The 17,938-nt window shown below is 36.8% G+C and overlaps 1 protein-coding gene across 14 annotated transcripts in view; it reads left to right on the top strand.

Moving 5' to 3' along the window:
• The window catches only part of SNAP91 (synaptosome associated protein 91), a 146,330-nt gene that overhangs the window by 106,145 nt on the left and 22,247 nt on the right, over nucleotides 1-17,938 (top strand). For 9 of the 14 annotated variants that reach the window (XM_019652500.1, XM_019652502.1, XM_019652499.1 and 6 more), the window contains 8 exons: nucleotides 5,005-5,112; nucleotides 5,734-6,003; nucleotides 6,243-6,320; nucleotides 6,481-6,552; nucleotides 6,968-7,051; nucleotides 8,323-8,406; nucleotides 13,655-13,789; nucleotides 15,472-15,621. In XM_019652500.1, coding sequence (XP_019508045.1) covers nucleotides 5,005-5,112; nucleotides 5,734-6,003; nucleotides 6,243-6,320; nucleotides 6,481-6,552; nucleotides 6,968-7,051; nucleotides 8,323-8,406; nucleotides 13,655-13,789; nucleotides 15,472-15,621 — 981 coding nt within the window. The remainder of the gene's footprint in view (nucleotides 1-5,004; nucleotides 5,113-5,733; nucleotides 6,004-6,242; nucleotides 6,321-6,480; nucleotides 6,553-6,967; nucleotides 7,052-8,322; nucleotides 8,407-13,654; nucleotides 13,790-15,471; nucleotides 15,622-17,938) is intronic. The other 5 variants (XM_019652503.1, XM_019652511.1, XM_019652507.1 and 2 more) reach the window with 3 other exon arrangements.

Here is a 17,938-nt window from a genome sequence, read left to right as displayed (position 1 = left end):
GGCACTTAAGATAGATTGAAAACAGGTTTAGGTCAGACTTTGAAATGATTGTCTGAAAGTATGCTTTCCATGCAAATGTATATTCTGACACAGAGCTGATTTATAGCTGTGGGCTTCAGTCAGATACCCTAGACTCTGCCAGTGTAGTGTGCCTGGATCTGATGAGCCATCTAAGCCAGGCTATTTACATGTTCCCATCGAGTGGTGCTAACATCCAAACCTAGAGAAGTGCTCATATCAAATCCATCTCGAGTGTTATATTCATCATAGTTTTGTGTTTCTTCATTACTATACAACATCATTCCCAGGGCATGTTGAGAATATGGTAAGGAAATTGGAGGCAGCAAGTGGGGAGGGGGGGCAGGAGAGATTTGGCAGACTCTGGTGGAGTTAATATATGACATACACTCCTGGGAGCATACACTTACACGCTGTCACATACCATGGTGCTACACACCGTACCCCAGGCTCTGAAGTTTGCCAGAATTGTCTAAGACAAGGAGCACTCAGCTAGAGACAGCATCATGGCCACTGTTCCTTGCAAGGAATTTGCTGCTGACTTGCTGCCAGGAATTTGCAAGGCCATTCTTACTACAGGAGAAACATGTTTTTTTAAAAAAAAGGGGGACTTGATTTGCAGACTTGCAAATAATTGATTATAAAGCATCATCCACTAGAGACAGTTTTTCAGTTATTCCTCTATAAATTTTGAGACAAAAGATAAAGTTTTGGCTTAAATTTATAAAATCAACTTTTTCACACCCTCTTTCCCCTCTCCCCATTATTGGTGTTGAGTATAGATGGTTTCTCATAGGCTCATGTAAACAGAAAAACTTCAAGAAAAATATTGACAGGGTGGATAAATATTTCCATCCTGTGCTCAAATATTTCCATCCTGTGCTTAAATATTTCTATACCTTTAGCTATTTAGATGTTTGTTTTTCAGTCTATTTGTAAGGAGCTTAATTGCCTCTAAGAAGTCAACTCCATTGCTTCCCTCATGGCTCTCTAGAATAATAAAGCTTCAAGGTATTTCTTTGAAATATTCTTTATGCCATTATGCTGTTTGTATTGATCATTTATTACTGTTTTGACTACATCCATCAAGTAGAGAAATATGTATGTTGGGAAATATTTTCATGATGGCATTCTTTCTACCCTTAAATGCAAATTGAACGGACTAGCGCTGCAGAAAATCATGTAACGTACGCCTAAGAATGGGGCTGGCTTTGTGCTTTCGCCTCTATCCTTTCTAGTCATCGGGCTGGAGGTGGAAAAGAGATGAGTACATCTGCAAATCTCATCACAATTATTTTTATTGACCTGTATAGTTCTGTCAACTGTCTCCTGGCTTCTGACAGCTATAAAACCTCTATACTTTATGTTTCAGGAATCTAGATGTGTCACTGTCTGTTTTGCAGTTTTCAGTGACATTCCCTAATTTTTCATGTTCTTCGTTGATTTATAAGGAATCATTTAGAGATGGGATTTTAAATCGAAACTTAAACTAAATTCTCTTTGGCCCTGAAGTGTGGCCAGGTAAAAAAAAATAATTATCTCTAAAATGGGCAAGTGGTAGAACTCTTGAATAACGAGGGCACCAGTTATTTTGTTTACACAACTTTAAAACATGCTCTTTTGAGATTTTATGGAACATGTACAGAGTATTAAGTAGATTTCTTCAGAAATAAGTTTAAGGAATTTTAATTTCTGAAAAATGGCTAATTGTTTAATTTTATGAGTATGAAATATTAAAACATTAAAATTTTTATGTATTTTAATTCTATATTTTCATTACAAATTTGAAAAATAGGAAATGTCTGTTATTTTTAAATATTCAGCTTAAACCCACATAACATTTTAGTTATCTCAGTGTAAGTTATTGAAAAGTTTTTTCAGAAATGCTATATTTACTAAAGTTTTATTTTTTTAAAGAACACTTAAGAAATAAAATCTGCTGTCTGTGGTCATGCATAACAAGACTACAAGGCAATGTTGCATTTTAAAATTTTGTTAAAACTTACAGATATTGGTAAAAATAAGAGACAACATACTTAAAACGTTCTATTTTTATTTATGAAAGTCTTACTAAAGATTTTATAGTATAGAAAATCTTACTATAATAACAGCATCACATTATGCTGTAACAATGCAGGGTTTTTCTAAGCCCTAGAATGCTAAATTGGTCCCAATTCCTTTGCACAAGCACCAGGGTACCCTTTCAATCAACTGTGTCAACTTGTGAGCAAGCCTTCATAAGAATGATAATCTGAACACAAAACTACGTGGCTGGAAAACCCAGGAACTTACCTCACAAGCCTGACTTCATGTGTACATGTTGGTTCACAAACTAACCTTAGAAGAAAAGGAACTGGAGTGGTGACTTTTGGGCTGTTGACAACTCTTGGTCTCAGACCCTTTGTTTCGAGTATGTGATTTAAAGATGACTTATGTGGCTGGAGAAGGTGGGGAGAGTAGTTGAGGCTGGGGATAACAGCAGCTATTAAATGGTTTGAGAGCTGGTCACATGATAAAAAGTTGGAGAGAAAATTCTTCCTAGTTTGCTAGAAGGAAAAGAAGGCTAGCCTGCATCAGTGTTAGAGAGACTAGTTTGTTGGGTGAGGCCTTGACTGAGTCCATAATTATAGAACAGCAGGGATATGCATTTCCAGGAAATAGCACTGATTGAAATTGGCAGAATGTAGAAATGAACTGCAAATGGGTAACAAGGGAAGGAGAACTGGATTGAAAATAGCTTTAGTTTTCGAAACTGGAAGAATAATGCTGCCATTAATAGTGAAAGAAAGCTAGGTATTAAAAGAAGTTTTCGTTTTTTAAAAAAAGTCAAAATTTTATTGTCTCTCGCAGTTCTGGGGGCTGCCTGAGCTCAGCTGAGCAGCTCTTGCCCAGAGTCACTTTTGTGGCTACATTCAGACAGTGACAAGGACTGGGCACATTTGCAGTCTTGCTCATTCATGTCTTCATCTCCTGGGGTGGGAAGACTTGAGAACCTGGGGCTAGAGCAGCGGGACTCCTATCCTTAAAGAAGTTTTGATGGGAGTAAAAGAGTTGAGTTTATAATATTTAGTTTTAAGTAACAGGAGAAGCATTAAAAGATGTCTGGCTGACAGGAAAACAAACAAATAAACAAACAAAAACATCCTCTCCTGAGGATAGAGCTATAAATACAGGCTTCACCTACTTATGCATAAGTGATAACTAAAGAGGCCAGTAGGCCAGCCCACGAATATTTATTTGACCCATAGCTCTGATAAAACTGGTGCTTATTCCATCTTACATGGAAGAAATAGTATAGTAGAATGTGGCATAGTTCATAGTAGTGTGGTGTGGTAAACACCCAAAGCTCAGTCAAACAGTTTATGGTCAAATCCTGGCTCTGTCCTTTGCTGGCTGTGTGACCTTGGTCCATCACTCAGGCTTTCTAGGCTTCCACTCTGTTTATCTACAAAGTGCCCTATTATAGTGTCCTTAGCATGACATCTAGGGGAGGAGGCATGCCCTATCCACTGATGTGTTTTTCATACTCCACTATTATTATTTGGCCTCTGTCCTGACTGACCTCTACTCAGAACATATATATTCACTTAGTGTAGCTGAGAGAAGCAATTAGATCAAATACAGCTGTAAGATATGAATAATTGATTGTCCCTTCTAGGGATATTTGTGTTTTTGTAAAGGACCTTTTAAGCCATGTGAGTCTCTAATTTAATATTTGCTATTGCACTTAATTCTCGGCCTCAGGACATTACTAAAGTGTGTTTCATGTTCAGATCAGTTTGGAACATACTTGGTTAAACTGAAAAACAAGTGTTTTGACTGTTGGACTTCCTACAGCCTAATATACTATGTAAATATCAAAGAAAGGGAATATATACTGTGTAGGGCTTCCCAAACATAATTGATAAGTTGTTTTGGTGACCAGAGGAGCATGTTCTAAGGAGCTCTGGCAGTATTTTAGAAGGGGAGGTCGAGCAGGTAAGTGACAGATTCTAGATGAGTTTTGGTCCCCTCTTTCCAGGAGTTTCTTCTCTTAAGCAAGTCGTGCTTATGATGGCTTCATTCTTTTTGTGCTTTGGAATTATAGAGTTGCTTTGAAAACTTCAGGATTTTTTTTTACCATAATAAACATGATTTATTGGCATAAACACATTGGGAAACATTTATACACTTCAGTCATTTATAAATTGGGCTGCCTGTATTTTAATGGGTTTTCTACTCTAAATAGTAATAATACATATTCTTAAAACATGAAACTATTTTTAATCTGTTGAGCAATACAGTATTTTAAAAGAGCAATAAATTTAAGTCAAAATAATGGCATTATGGTATCATTCCCTAATTTTATTATCTCTATTTCTTTAAAACAAGTCCTTGGTTGTGTCTGCAAATGCTTTTCAAGGATAATGAAGACTTAACTTTTATGAATACTTAATAAACCTTTCATGTTAACAGTATAATTTTGCCTGTACTAGACTATAAAACATTTTAAACTACAATTGTTTGTTTACATACCATCATATATTTCATTTTATTGGCATTAAAAAAGACATCCATTTTTGCTAGAAACCACTAGTCAAAGACTTCATAGTAATACAGTGAATAAGTATTACCTGGACATCAAAGTTGAATTAATTTCTCAAATTACAAAAGTTATTTTTGTGTTTTAATTTTCATATCCCCATTAATTCCCAATGATACATAAACCATGCTTCTCAGAGCCCTTATACAATGAGAATCTTGTTACCTTTTGGGTGCTAATAGGCCTCACAGTATCAACCCTGTACCACTTGCATGTAACTAACATGAAGGGGCACAAAGAATTGTTGTTTTGTCATCGCCAACAGTGCATGGACCATAAAAATGCATTTTAAGAAATTCATGTTGTATAAGGGAGCCTTCTTCGCAATGTAACTTGGTTCTTTTACTATATTTTCTTCTCTTTTTATTCCTTTAATTTCTACTGTTTTAAAAACTGCACCCAAGATGCCTTTGCAGCTTCTCCCGGGGAGGCCCCTGCAACGTCCGAAGGGGAGGCCCCTGCAGCTACCCCAACCCCTGTAGCAGCAGCGCTTGATGCATGTTCAGGAAATGGTGGGTTTAAAGTCATGAGCCCGTCTCTTGTTTTTCTGTCCTAATATGAAACTCCCATAGCAGATGTGGCCATGTGTTCTTCTGATTTTAATTTCTTCTGAGTATAAAGTATCATTCATCATAACTGAATAATGCTGACACGTAAAACATTAAGACAATGAAGTGCATACTTAATCAAAATTGACAATTTCTCAAGATTGACAATTTTTGTCAGTGCAAGTATGCGCTCTTAATGTTTTTTTTTCTCTAATGCTATATTGCACTCTTCTGTAACATGGAGTTCAAATATATAGGCATGTTTTAATGAATTTTCAAAACTACCAGATTGACTACATTAAGTAAGAAATTGAAGAATAACAGTCTCCGATGCTAGCCTGTAGGCAAATCTTAGAGTACTTTGAAGTGTTTCAGTTTCTTAACTTGTGGTACCTGCTAAATTTTCTTTTCTTTACAAAAACATCCTAATCACTGACCCTCTGCTAGTCGTTCAATGCAAGCAGCCTAATGCCTAGCTAGTGTGTAAATACCTGTGTCGGGTGTCTCTTACCCATGATGATGACGCCTCTCTCTTGTCTCTTTCCTTACCAATGCCATATGTGTCTCCACTTTCCTTTCCAAAAGACCCCTTTGCCCCGTCTGAAGGTAGTGCAGAGGCTGCACCCGAGCTGGACCTCTTTGCAATGAAGCCACCTGAGACCAGTGTTCCTGTAGTTACCCCTACAGCTAGCACAGCCCCTCCGGTTCCTGTCACTGCTCCTTCTCCTGCTCCCGCCGTTGCAGCTGCCACTGCTGCCACTACCACCGCCACCGCCGCCGCTGCCACCACCGCCACCACCTCTGCCACCACCACCACCACCACCACCGCTCCTCCTGCTCTAGATATCTTTGGTGGTAATTTTTTGTTGTTGTTGTTGTTGAACTCTTTCCATTCAGTGGATTGAATTCTGGTACATGAGATATACTGCATCCACATCTGTTACTGCATGAACACTGTGTAATGAAATGGTTCCCTAGAAACCATTTGCTGCTTATTTCCGAATTTTCTAGAGTGCTAATTCAGAACTGGAAAGTGATACTGTTTGAGGCTGGTTTGTCAAGCTGAATTAAGGCATGTGTGTTCTTGGTCTTAGATTTATTTGAGTCTGCTCCTGAAGTCGCTGCAGCGCCTAAGCCAGAGGCTGCGCCTAGCATAGACCTGTTTGGTACAGGTAAAACCAAAGCAACCCTTTTCTTGCATTAGTTTTCCTAGATGTTTTCATGGTTAAGCTCTTTGTACGCACCTGTGATAATGCACTTGTTAGATGTTTGACTTTGATTTCAGCTTTCTACTTACTTCTGCTTGGTTTTGATTTGTTTCATTTTGGGAAGATGCTTTCTCCTCTCCACCACAAGGGGCCTCTCCTGTGCCTGAGAGTTCTCTCACTGCTGACCTCTTATCCGGTGAGTCCTTTTGCCAAAGTCAAGCCTTCAGAGATGTATTATGGGGGTTATGTGTGGAGAGGCCGATACAAACACATGCGGGTTTGTTTTGAGTTTCTTTAAACTCAAAAATCACTTTTTAAAATCTCATTCTTTGGCCCATGACCACTGATGGAGGTTAATGTTTCAAATCTCATGCAAAGAAAAGACAACACTTTTTTCACACTTAAACCCTCTGACCTCAAGAAGTCAAACTTTATTTTCTTCTGGAAAGTGTGTATTTTTAAACCCATTTGCTTTTTCTTAACTGTTAAGACGATCTGCAGTCTTACTGTCTGCTGTTAAACATGAAATCTCAAAAACCATTTGTCTGGCCTCTTGGTTTCATTCTCCTTTGGGTGACTTGCAATTTTTCCTGTTGTGTGCTTTACTGCAGTGGATACATTTGCAGCACCATCTCCTGCAACCACTGCCTCTCCAGCAAAGGTGGATTCTTCAGGTGTGATAGACCTCTTTGGGGGTGCGTATCTCTCCTCCTTCAACACTTACAGAATCCTTTTGTTCCCTTCAGAATAGTTTTTAGATCTTCTATTTCATTATATGTTTTTTGACCATGTGAAGTCATTTCCCTCTCTTAAATGTAAACCTAAGTTTTAAGATCTTTTCCATTTCTTTGCCATCATCATCGTCATCCTCATAGGTTCATCATAATTTTCAGTGCATGGCCTAACAACACTGGATCATTGTGTTTTTAACTTTTGTGTTCATCCTATTAGCTCATTGGAATTTTCTTTTACTGTTCTTCCTTGGTGATCCCGATCTGTTGGCTAAATCAGTGTTTCTAAGTTCTTAAAAATGATATAAAAATTAGTTAGATAATTCAGAATTGAAAACAAATAAACCAATCAAAACAAAGTATAAGTCTAGATGTCATACATTATTCTGTAGGGTTTATTTATGTTGAGTTCAATGTTTTAATATCTTTCCAGAGAATTGGAAGATGTTTCACTGACTTAAATGTATTCTCCTCTTGCTTTATATGTTATGTAAAGACAGGGAGATATGTTGAATTAACTCTTGAAGTACTCCTTTGGATTATTACATTTAAAGTCTTCTATTAGCAGTAAATTTATAGGGAAAAGTACAGAATTGAAGTGCTTTCTTTATAAATATCCATAAATGTGTATGCTATGGCCTAAAATACCATCCTTAGCAAGTTATACCCACATTGAGTACCTACTATACATGGAAGCATCATAGTATGTGCAGTGATGGCTAGGGTACATGAGAAGTGCAAAGATGTCATAGTCTCTGACATTCAGAGGCTCAAAAATTGTGGTAAATAAACACTGAACCTTGATATATAGTTCCAAGAGGGCTGTTGCTGCTGCTTGAATTAAGTTTGTTAAAAAAGTTTTTTTCTTTTTTTAAGTTTAATAGAGTTCCAAATGGGAAAATTCTGTTTTATTACCTTTGGGCAAAATTTTAATACCTTGGTCCTATTTTGATAGGTGACAGAGTTTAGTCCAAAAGTTTTATTCTTAAAACAAATATTCTCTTACTCTTACTAAGGTGTTAATTTGTAAATATTCTAGAACTCTTTTTTTTTGAGAGAGAATAAACTGGTCAGAGCATAATTCAATTCACTCCATCATTTCACATATCCACAGGAGAAAAGCTCACCATACAAAGCTCCATATCTATGCATTTCTTTGCAAAACACTTAAATTACTTACTGTACTTACCGTTTACACTGTTTTACTTTTTTGCTGCATAATGGATAATGGGTAGATGCATTTGGAAGTAGTGCTTCTGAACCCCAACCTGCACCTCAGGCTGCTTCTAGTTCGTCAGCATCGGCAGACCTACTAGCTGGTAATTAATTAAATTAAAGTAAAATGGTATTTTGTGGAAGTGAAATTTGGATATATTTTTTGTAAGTAACAGATATTATATAAATTTTAAGGTGCATGTTTTCTTTGAGACATGAAATTGGAAAACAAGACATTATATAACAGAAGGTTGATTATTTCCCAGGATTTTATGAAATTAGTCTTAAAATCACATTTACATACAAGCTACCCCATGGCTCCATGGGGGCTCCCGCTCTTCCATACTTTCAGGGAGCACATTTCTTTTTGTATACTAAAGAGGTAGTATGTTTGTGCTACTAATATTTTATCTTGTGTTACCTATGCCCCTTTTTTTTTCTTTTTAAGGAATTTGTGGGGAATAGTATATGGTATTTGACAATTGATTCTATAATATATGAACCCCATTAGGAGAAACTCTTGTAGATTTCTACCATTGGGTTGAAGCTGCTGCCACATATGCCATTTTTTAAACAAGCTGATCAGTTTTCTGCCTGAAAACCCCTGGAGTGATCCTAGTTCAGCAGAACCATGTTGTGAAATAGATTGGCACAAGATGCCTAAGATTATTGCTTAGTGCCAGGATGGGATAGGTAGAATGAAGGGAAACATTTCAAAGACTCACAGACAGTAGCAGCCAACTGTCAGTCTTCCTTGGGAGCAAGGCAAAGTGTGCTTAATGATAGCTAAACCTAGAAATTATTATTTTTATAAGCAAAGTACTTGCCAGTTTCGAGACCTCAATAGTGAGTTTCAGGTTCTGGTTGTCAATCACACTCACAAGACTCTGCTGGTTTACTTCACACTGACTTACAAGGGTACATAACAGAAAGCATAGCAGCAGCGTCACAGAGGCCTCAGATACTCAGATGCAGCTTCTGCTGTCCTACTACCTTCACCACCATGGATGCGTTTTGGTCATAAGGTTGGCAAGGGGCTGAGAATGTGGGTCCCATTAGCACAGGGAAGCCACCGTGTCCAGAGTCTCTCAGCTTAAATTCCCTGCTAGCCGTGTAGCCCTTGATAGGGTTAGTGAATGGCTCTCAATTTTTTTAGCGTAATGAACAATCCTGCCACCAGGTATAGCAGGCTAAGGAACATTCATTCTTGGGTTAGTAATGAGTAATAGCCTCACTAATGGGCCCTCATCAACCTTCAGAGTTGTAGGAGGATGTTTGACTTGAGGACAGATCTTGCCTTAAGAGGCTGGAGCAAGTAATCACAACCCTACTGTTGACCTTTCTTTCCATCAATAATTCAAACTGACTGTTTAACAATCTTCCCTGAGGAAGATAGCAATCTTTGTGTCTTTCCCAACCTCTCCCAGAAACATGATACTCCTATTTGCCGAATCCATTTCATACCAGTGACTGCCAGCTGGGATTTTCCTGAATGTTGATGATGCAGGGTTCCACTGTGAACTTAGGAAGTTGCAAATATGATAAGAGGCAGTGCCCTGAACGTAAGCCACACTGGTTGCTTGGTGAAAATATACTAGCTTATCTGGCTTTTCTCCTGGCCTAAATCGTCCTCATAATAGCTTCAAATTGTTCACAGAAACTTTCAAGCTCTTACTAAACCAATAAACTTCATGCAGATTTTCAAGTGTAGCCATAAGATTTTAATAGGTTGCAGAAATAGCATAGTTTTAAATGGCTATTTAGGGGAAATGGCTTTGTCAGTTTTCAAATGAGATTACTGATTATAAACTTTTGCTTTCAAGTTATAATTAGGTTGAAATGGTATATGTAATCAAGTGTTCTGGCTTTTTGCAAAATTCCAAGAAGTAATTTTTTTCTTTCTGGGTATTCTGTCCAAGCCATTGAGATTACTGATAAGACGCAGATATTATTCATATCTCAAATGGAGTCTGCCTAGAAACTTGAGTTAAGTTTATAACAAATAAAGGGAAATATTATTTCACGCAGACAAAAATAAAGCTGTGAAACTCCTTTCAAGATATGCCAGCTGAAAATATAGATGTTTGAAAGATATCGACTGGTTCCTGGATGACAGATGTAAAAATGGACTATTAAGGGAGATTAGGTTGTGTTGAAGGATATGCCTAACTTGTGAGGATGACAGGAAGCAGGAAAACCATTTTCTACCATAACAGACACAATTCTGGAGTGACTACCCCATAAATCTGTGCTGATATAGGAATGTGCCACATCTTATATTTCATTCCAAAGATAGGGAAGAGTATGAATCTTCCTAATGAGGCCCTTTGTAGTTTTGTATTCTCTGTTAACCACATGACACAAATGACTTTTTAGCAGAGCCATAGAAATCCTTGAACTGATTTAAAATAGTAAAACATTCAGTGTTGAATTAATAAATAACAGTTTTCACTAAATGGAAAGGTCTACAGATGACCAAAAATTTCATCCTCCCTCAGTGTGGGAAACAGCCTGAAAAGTGTCAGACAAAGGTTCTCAGGCTATTATTCCTAGAAATATTGACCATCTAAGCCATCTTATATACCACTGAGGATAATTGAAATGACATAATCTTTAACACTATGGAGCAAATGGGAGTGTAGGGAGAGTATGTGTGGGAGTTTATCTACCAATAGTTTTAAATTTTCACTCTCTTCACCCCAGGGATATGGTGTGTTATGTAGAGTATGACTGTCAGTTTTGATATGTCTGTATTCATAAAACTTTATTAAGTGTGTAGGCTGTTCTCTTTTAAAGAGATACATTTGTAAGACTAATCATCTGTGATAAAAGGCAATGAGTCTATAGATGGCTGAGCACCTGAAGATAGCTGGCAATTCAGTTATAGTGTAGGACAGTTCAAACATCCAAAACTGTACTGATTATTACCTTACTTTCAATTCCATGGAACACCTTTCTTAGTATAATTTAGAACCATATATAAAGAAAAATTAGGGTCGGCTGAGTGGCTCAGTTGGTTAAGAGTTCGCTCAAGAGTTTGAGCTCTGAGCAACAGCAGTTCGAGTCCAGCCCGAGCTGAGCAGCCGCTGAGCTGCCAACAGGTAGCAGGATGGCTCAGCTAAAAAAAAAAAAAGAAAGAAAAAAAAAGAAAAATTAGAGGTTTGTGTTTTCTTATTACCTACCTTTATTCTAGGGCTCTAAAACTTTCCACTGAACAGGAGTTGTTCCCCAGAGTTCTTATTAATGTCTATAATTTTCCTATTTAGCTCTTCATTTACAGTACAGCAATAGATTTTTTTCTTTAAGATAATCAGTTGGTTATTTTACATCACTTTTTAGCTTTTAAATTAGGTTTGCGAGGGCACTTATTTCATAAGAATGAGTATAGTGGAAAAAGTCATCTCTCCACATCTCTGTCAAGTTTATAAACCTATAGGAAGGTACAACCCTGGCGTTAGTCCTGGTTGTGGGAAAGAGGCCGTGGGTGTTGTGGTGAAGAACCCAGGGTCTGGAAGATTCTCGTGTGGAATCCTGGCTCTGCATTTGCCATAATTTGACCTTTGGCAAATTATTTAATCTCTCCGGCCTCAGTTTTCTCATCTGTGAAACTTCATGGGGTTGTTGTGAGGATTAAATGAGCTAATGTATATTTCAGGTTGAATGATATAAAATTACTGTTTTTGTAGGACCAAAATGGTCAATTGGAAGTTCATGTGGTTCATATGGTTCAACCTAAAATAATGCTCATAACTGTGCCTGGCACTTGGTGAGCCTCCTGCCAATTTGGCTCTATCCTTCACTTTCTTAGAGAATACACTAAACCTTTTTCATTGAATAGTGTTATTTATTCACCTATGGATGTGATCTACTTATGAAATTCAGTAGCACTAAGCAGATGAGCACTGTGTAAATGCATGTTTTTCTCTTTATGCTGTTTGTATTTTACAAGCAGTTTCTGAAGAAGAGAAGATATAGCTAAATTAAAAAGGAATATATATGTATACCCAAACTGAGTATAAAAATGACTTTTGGTAGTAATAAATTCTTGATAATAGAACATGATCTAATGTCTTATGAAGAAATCACTTTCTTCACAGATGCATGTTTTTGTACAGAAGCAATACAGATGAGCTCTGCTTCTGCTTCTGTTTGTTGATTGAGAGAAATAATTTGCTTCTAGCCTTCAAAAGATAAATATTTAACTTGAAGTTTGGTTACTTTACAATTGCCTGATTTCTCTTCATGTTTTATATTCAAAAGTTTCCTTCATTCAGTAAACATTAATGCAATATTTTAGGCGTTTTGCTGAATGTTAGTGGAAGAGATGAGAAAAGAAGACACTGTTCCTGACACTAAAAGATCATCCCTGGAGTGGGGAAGAGGGGGTCAGAATAAAGAAGTCTGATGAGAGTAGGGTGGACCTATGTGCCAGGTCTGAGGACAGAGGCAGAACACATAACTCACTCCTACTTAGTGAGGGTGGGGCAGGGGTAGTTGTGGCTGATAGCAGTGGGTGACAGTACAAGGCAAGAAGCCCACCCAGAGCAGGCATCTGACTCACTGTGATGGTGCACAGCCAGAAGCGTAGTTTGCAGGAATGGGAAGGGAGCCAGAGACAGAAAAGCTTGATTGCGATACAAAGGAATCCACACTCTATGAATCTGAAAGTTATGGGAGCCAGTGAAGGATTTTAGAGAAGTAACTTTGTCAACATTTTCCACTCAGAAAAATCTCTCTGGCTGCACTGCAGAGATTAGTTTGGAGGAAGTCCAGACTAGAAGCCCCCCTGGGTGACTTTATGAATCCTGAGAGCAGTGTTGGGAGAGCCTAAATTTGGCAGTAGCAGCAATGGTACTATAACATAGATGGAAGAGATTTAAAAGGATTTGGTGACAGAGTGCATGTGTGTTTTTCTGATTTGTATTTTATCATTATACTGATTGAATGTGTAAAACTAAACATTTTCTAACCACCCTGGTATTTTATTTGAAGAAACAAAATTTAAATACAATGGAAATGAGTATCTGAATTTTAACCCTAGTAAGACCTTCTTAGCTTTATGAACTCCATTGTAGTAATAGATTTGGTTAGCACAGGTTCTCCGAACAAGGGTGTACATCCTTGTGTGCTATCTTATTTCTAATTAACTTAAATTGCTCATGCATACATAACAGGTATCAAGATACTTGAAAAACTTTTAAAAAACTAACCTCCCAGGTGTCATTATTGACTTTTCATCTACATGCTTTCAATTCCTTTTCAGTCTTCTATAACTTTCTGGCTCTGTTTTTGTGGCTTTTACCCATATTTAGCTGTTTCTGCTTATATTTTTCTGGAACTATTTTTTTCCAGGATTTGGGGGCTCTTTCATGGCCCCTTCTCCATCACCAGTGACTCCAGCTCAGAATAATCTGCTACAGCCCAATTTTGAGGCAGCTTTTGGAACAACGCCTTCAACTTCTAGCAGCAGCTCCTTTGATCCATCAGGTGAGGCTGTGATTTTCAAGTATTCTTTTCATTTGTTCTGACTATGAGCTAACACCATCTAAGGTTAGTATGATATCAGGAAGTATATGTGCAATATTGAATGATGACCTGGTTTTAAAACTGTTCAATAAATTTTTCATTCAGTAACTTAAGAAATCCCTCATTCAGTAACTTAATCTCTCATTCAGTAACCTAACTAAATATTTTTAGTACATTTTGGTAGCTTTAAGAATAACCTGCAGTCCCCTTCTGTGTTTCTGTTTTTAATTTTTAGCAGAAATTTAACTTAACATGCACACCATCTGTTCACCTGAGCTTACATGCACATGGTTTAGAGATGGTTAAGGGAAAGCAAGTACTTAGTACTAAATCTTTGCACAGTATCTGAATGTGTGGACATTCCCCCTGCTGTTGCTTACACCCTCTGAAGCTTGCATGGCCCTTGGTTTTATGAAGTTGAGACACAAATAGTATTCTTTGCCTGCCTTTAACCTTTCATCCTGCTGTCATTTTGTTTGTATTCTCTTTCATTCTACTCTTCCCATGCTGGGTCCTTACTACAAATTTTCAATTGGTGAGTTTTTGGCAATTAAATGTGTTTCAGAAACACCCTAAATATATCCCCTGCCTGACAATTTGGTTTCTTCTGTTGCCAGTGCCTAGTTGAATGCTGTCCTTTTTCAATTTAGTTGTATTGTTTAGTAGTATTTATAGTGAATATGAATAGTTTTTTGATAAAAATTAACCATAAAATTTTTGACGTGGATATTAGTGATAACTTATGCAAATTTTATGAGTCTGCATTTTGAATGGTCTTTGTGTGTTCTAGGAACTAAACAAGTGGTAATTTGTTACATGGTAATCAGGAACCATTAATAATGGCATGACTCCTATTACTTAAAATAGTGTTTACTTTAAATATTCCCTTAAAGTTAAAACAAAAGGTGATTGCTATAATGGGAGAAAAAAATCAAAATTCTTCTAAAATATGGTCAACTGTTTTTCAGGTGCTCATTACTAGGTATACTGACCATTAGATCAGGTTTTATTCTGACACTGATTTCATAGGAAACTAGGAGATTCAGCCTTCTTTTCTCATTTAAGAATTGTTTTAAACGTAAGCATTGTAGGATTTTAGAGTAAACCATTTAAGCTTTGATAAATCACTACCATTTTGAATAAAAACTGTTTTAGTGATAGTTTTTAATAACAGTTACCATAGCTACCACTTGAGTGCCTATATAGTGCCAACATAATAAAGACATGATGTATATTATCTAATTTAATCTTCACAATAAAGCCATGTAATAGCGGTACTCTCCCCATTTACAGATAAGAAAACTGAAGCTCAGAGAGTAACTTTCCAAAGTCACACAGCTAATGCGCATGTAGCTGAGTTTGACCGCAATTCTGACTCCAAAGTCTGTGTTCTTTCCTGTACATTACACAGAAATTTTTTTCCATCTTTGTTCATGTTCATTAGTATTTCCATACTTTATGAGTAGACATATGTAGAGATGTTCTTTTCACTGTTATAGTCATGATAAGTGTGAATTACATGCCTTCTCTTATAAGATTGTATACTTGTCTCCATAGTTTTTCAAAAGACAATTTCCCTTCAATTTTCATATGGCCTTTTTTTTTTTTTCAATTATTCTGAACCTCGTCTATTTGATTTCCAGTGTTTGATGGTCTAGGTGATCTTCTGATGCCAACTATGGCACCAACGGGGCAGCCTGCACCCATCTCCATGGTACCTCCCAGTCCCGCAATGGCAGCAAGCAAAGCCCTTGGGAGTGATCTTGACTCATCTCTTGCCAGCTTAGTAGGCAGTGAGTAATATAGTTTTCTTTAACTGAATCATATGTGATTGTTCCCCCTGTCTTTTCATATGTATTGTTCCTGGATTCACTTGTGGGTGAGCGTATTAAGGATTGGACAGACATTCTCAGTACTTTACTGAGTGTAGTTCCTTGGAAGATAAGCAGTCACTATGCCATTGTCTCACAAGCAGTAACCCATGCTGTTTTTTATCTAAATTACCAAAGGAATAGTTAGCATACACAAGTATCAAACTAAGTGCATCATGTATAATAAGTACTTAATTTTTTTTTTGAAATGAGAACATAGAGTAACTTAAATGCAGCATATTTACCTGTTAAGTATCCAAGTGAGTCTCAGTTATTCATTCAACAAATATTTATTGAGTGCCAGGCACACTTTCAGGCTCTAGAAATAAATTAGTGAACAAAACAGGTATAAATTTCTGTTCTTATGATGCTCGGGAAGGACAGAAACAAACCTTAAACATTTTCAAGTAAATTCTATAGTGTGTTAGGTCATAAGTGCAATGGGCAAAAACAGAACAGACAAAGAGAGATTAGGAGTTCTACAGAGTGGGAGTTAGAGTAGGACTCACTGAGGAGGTAAAATCTGAGCAAAGATTTAAAGGTAAAGGAATGAATCACCCAGATCCCTCTCCAGAAATAAAGAATTTCTACCTCCAGCACACAGTTCTCAGATGCCAACCACCTTTGAGAATTCTCACAGCTGAAGAAAGCGGATCCACTCGAGGAATAGCCAAACTATCTTTATAAAGAAGAACAAATTTCAAGAAGGCACACTTTTAAATGTCAAAACTTATACAAAGCTACTATAATCAGGACAAATGGAACTGGTATAAAGATAGACCAGTTAGACCAATAGAATAGGTAGAGTCCAGAAATATACCTGATATACATTGTCAATTTTCTGCAAGGTGCCAGGACCATACAAAGTGGGAAAAGACAGTCTTTTGGGAAATGTGTTAGGATAGCCGGATGGCCACATGCAAAAGGATGAAGTTGGGCCTCTTCCTTATGCCATCCACAAAAATCAAATCAAAGTGAATTAAAGACATAAATATAAGACATGAAACTAAAAACTCTTAGAGAAAAATACTTAGGTGTAAATCTTCATGACCTGAGGATTACTCAGTGGCTTTTTCAATATAATACCAAAAATACAAGCAATCAAAGAAAAAAATAAATTAATAAGAATTCATCAAAATTAAAAACTTTTGTGTTACAAAATGATGCCATCAAGAAAGTGAAAAAAATAACCCACCGAATGAGAGAAAATATTTCCAAATCATTTATCTCCTAAGGGACTTGTATCCATAATGTATAAAGGACTCTTACAATTCAATAGTAAAAAGAAAAAGAATTTAAAAATTGGCAAAGGATTTGAATAAAAATTTCTCCAAAAACAATACACAACTGGCCAATAAGTATATGAAAAAATGTTGAACATCATTGGCCATTAGGGAAATGCAAATCAATACCACAAATACAGGCCACTTCACATTCATTAGGAACTCTATAGTCAAAAAGAGAATAACAAGTGTTGGCTAGGATATAGAGAAATTAGAACTCTCTCAACCATTGCTGGTAGGATGAAAAATGATGCAGCCACTTTGGAAAACAGTATTACAGTTCTTCAGAAGTTAAACAGAGAGTTACCATATGACCCAGCAATTCCACTCCTAGGTGTATACCCAAGAGAATTGAAAGTACAGGTCCACGTGATTTATGCACAAATATTTATAGCAACAATTGTCATAATAGCTATAAAGTGGAGACTACCTAAATGTCCACCAGCTGCTGAATGGATAAACAAAATGTGGTACATCCATAAAATATAATTATTCAGCCATAAAAAGAAGTGAAGTAATGATATATACTACAACATAGATGAACTTTGAAAATATTTTGCTAAGTGAAAGAATCCAAACACACACACACACACACACACACACACACACACACACACACACACACACACACACACACACACACACAATGTTCCAAAATAAAATTTCTATATATCTTTCAAAATAAAGTTATTTAAGATAAAAATCAGGTCTATAGGAGATAGCATTCAATGAAGCAAGCACATATTTTCACATACATTCTCTAATTTGACTCTCAAAACCACCTTGTGAAAAAGACTGGGCATGCATTATTAAACCCACCTATAGAGAAAATCAAGAAAATGAATTAGGGGAACAAAAAGCCAGTAAGCTCAACCTATGCTCATAATTCAAAATTTTAAACACCATACCTAAAAGTTTAAACGTTAAAACAAATATATTCAAGGCAATTATTACTG

This window comes from Hipposideros armiger, unplaced genomic scaffold, assembly GCF_001890085.2.
Source record: "Hipposideros armiger isolate ML-2016 unplaced genomic scaffold, ASM189008v1 scaffold_180, whole genome shotgun sequence".
NCBI lineage: Eukaryota > Metazoa > Chordata > Mammalia > Chiroptera > Hipposideridae > Hipposideros > Hipposideros armiger.
Note: the sequence above shows the minus strand (reverse complement) of the source record. Positions and strands in the feature narration are given on the sequence as shown.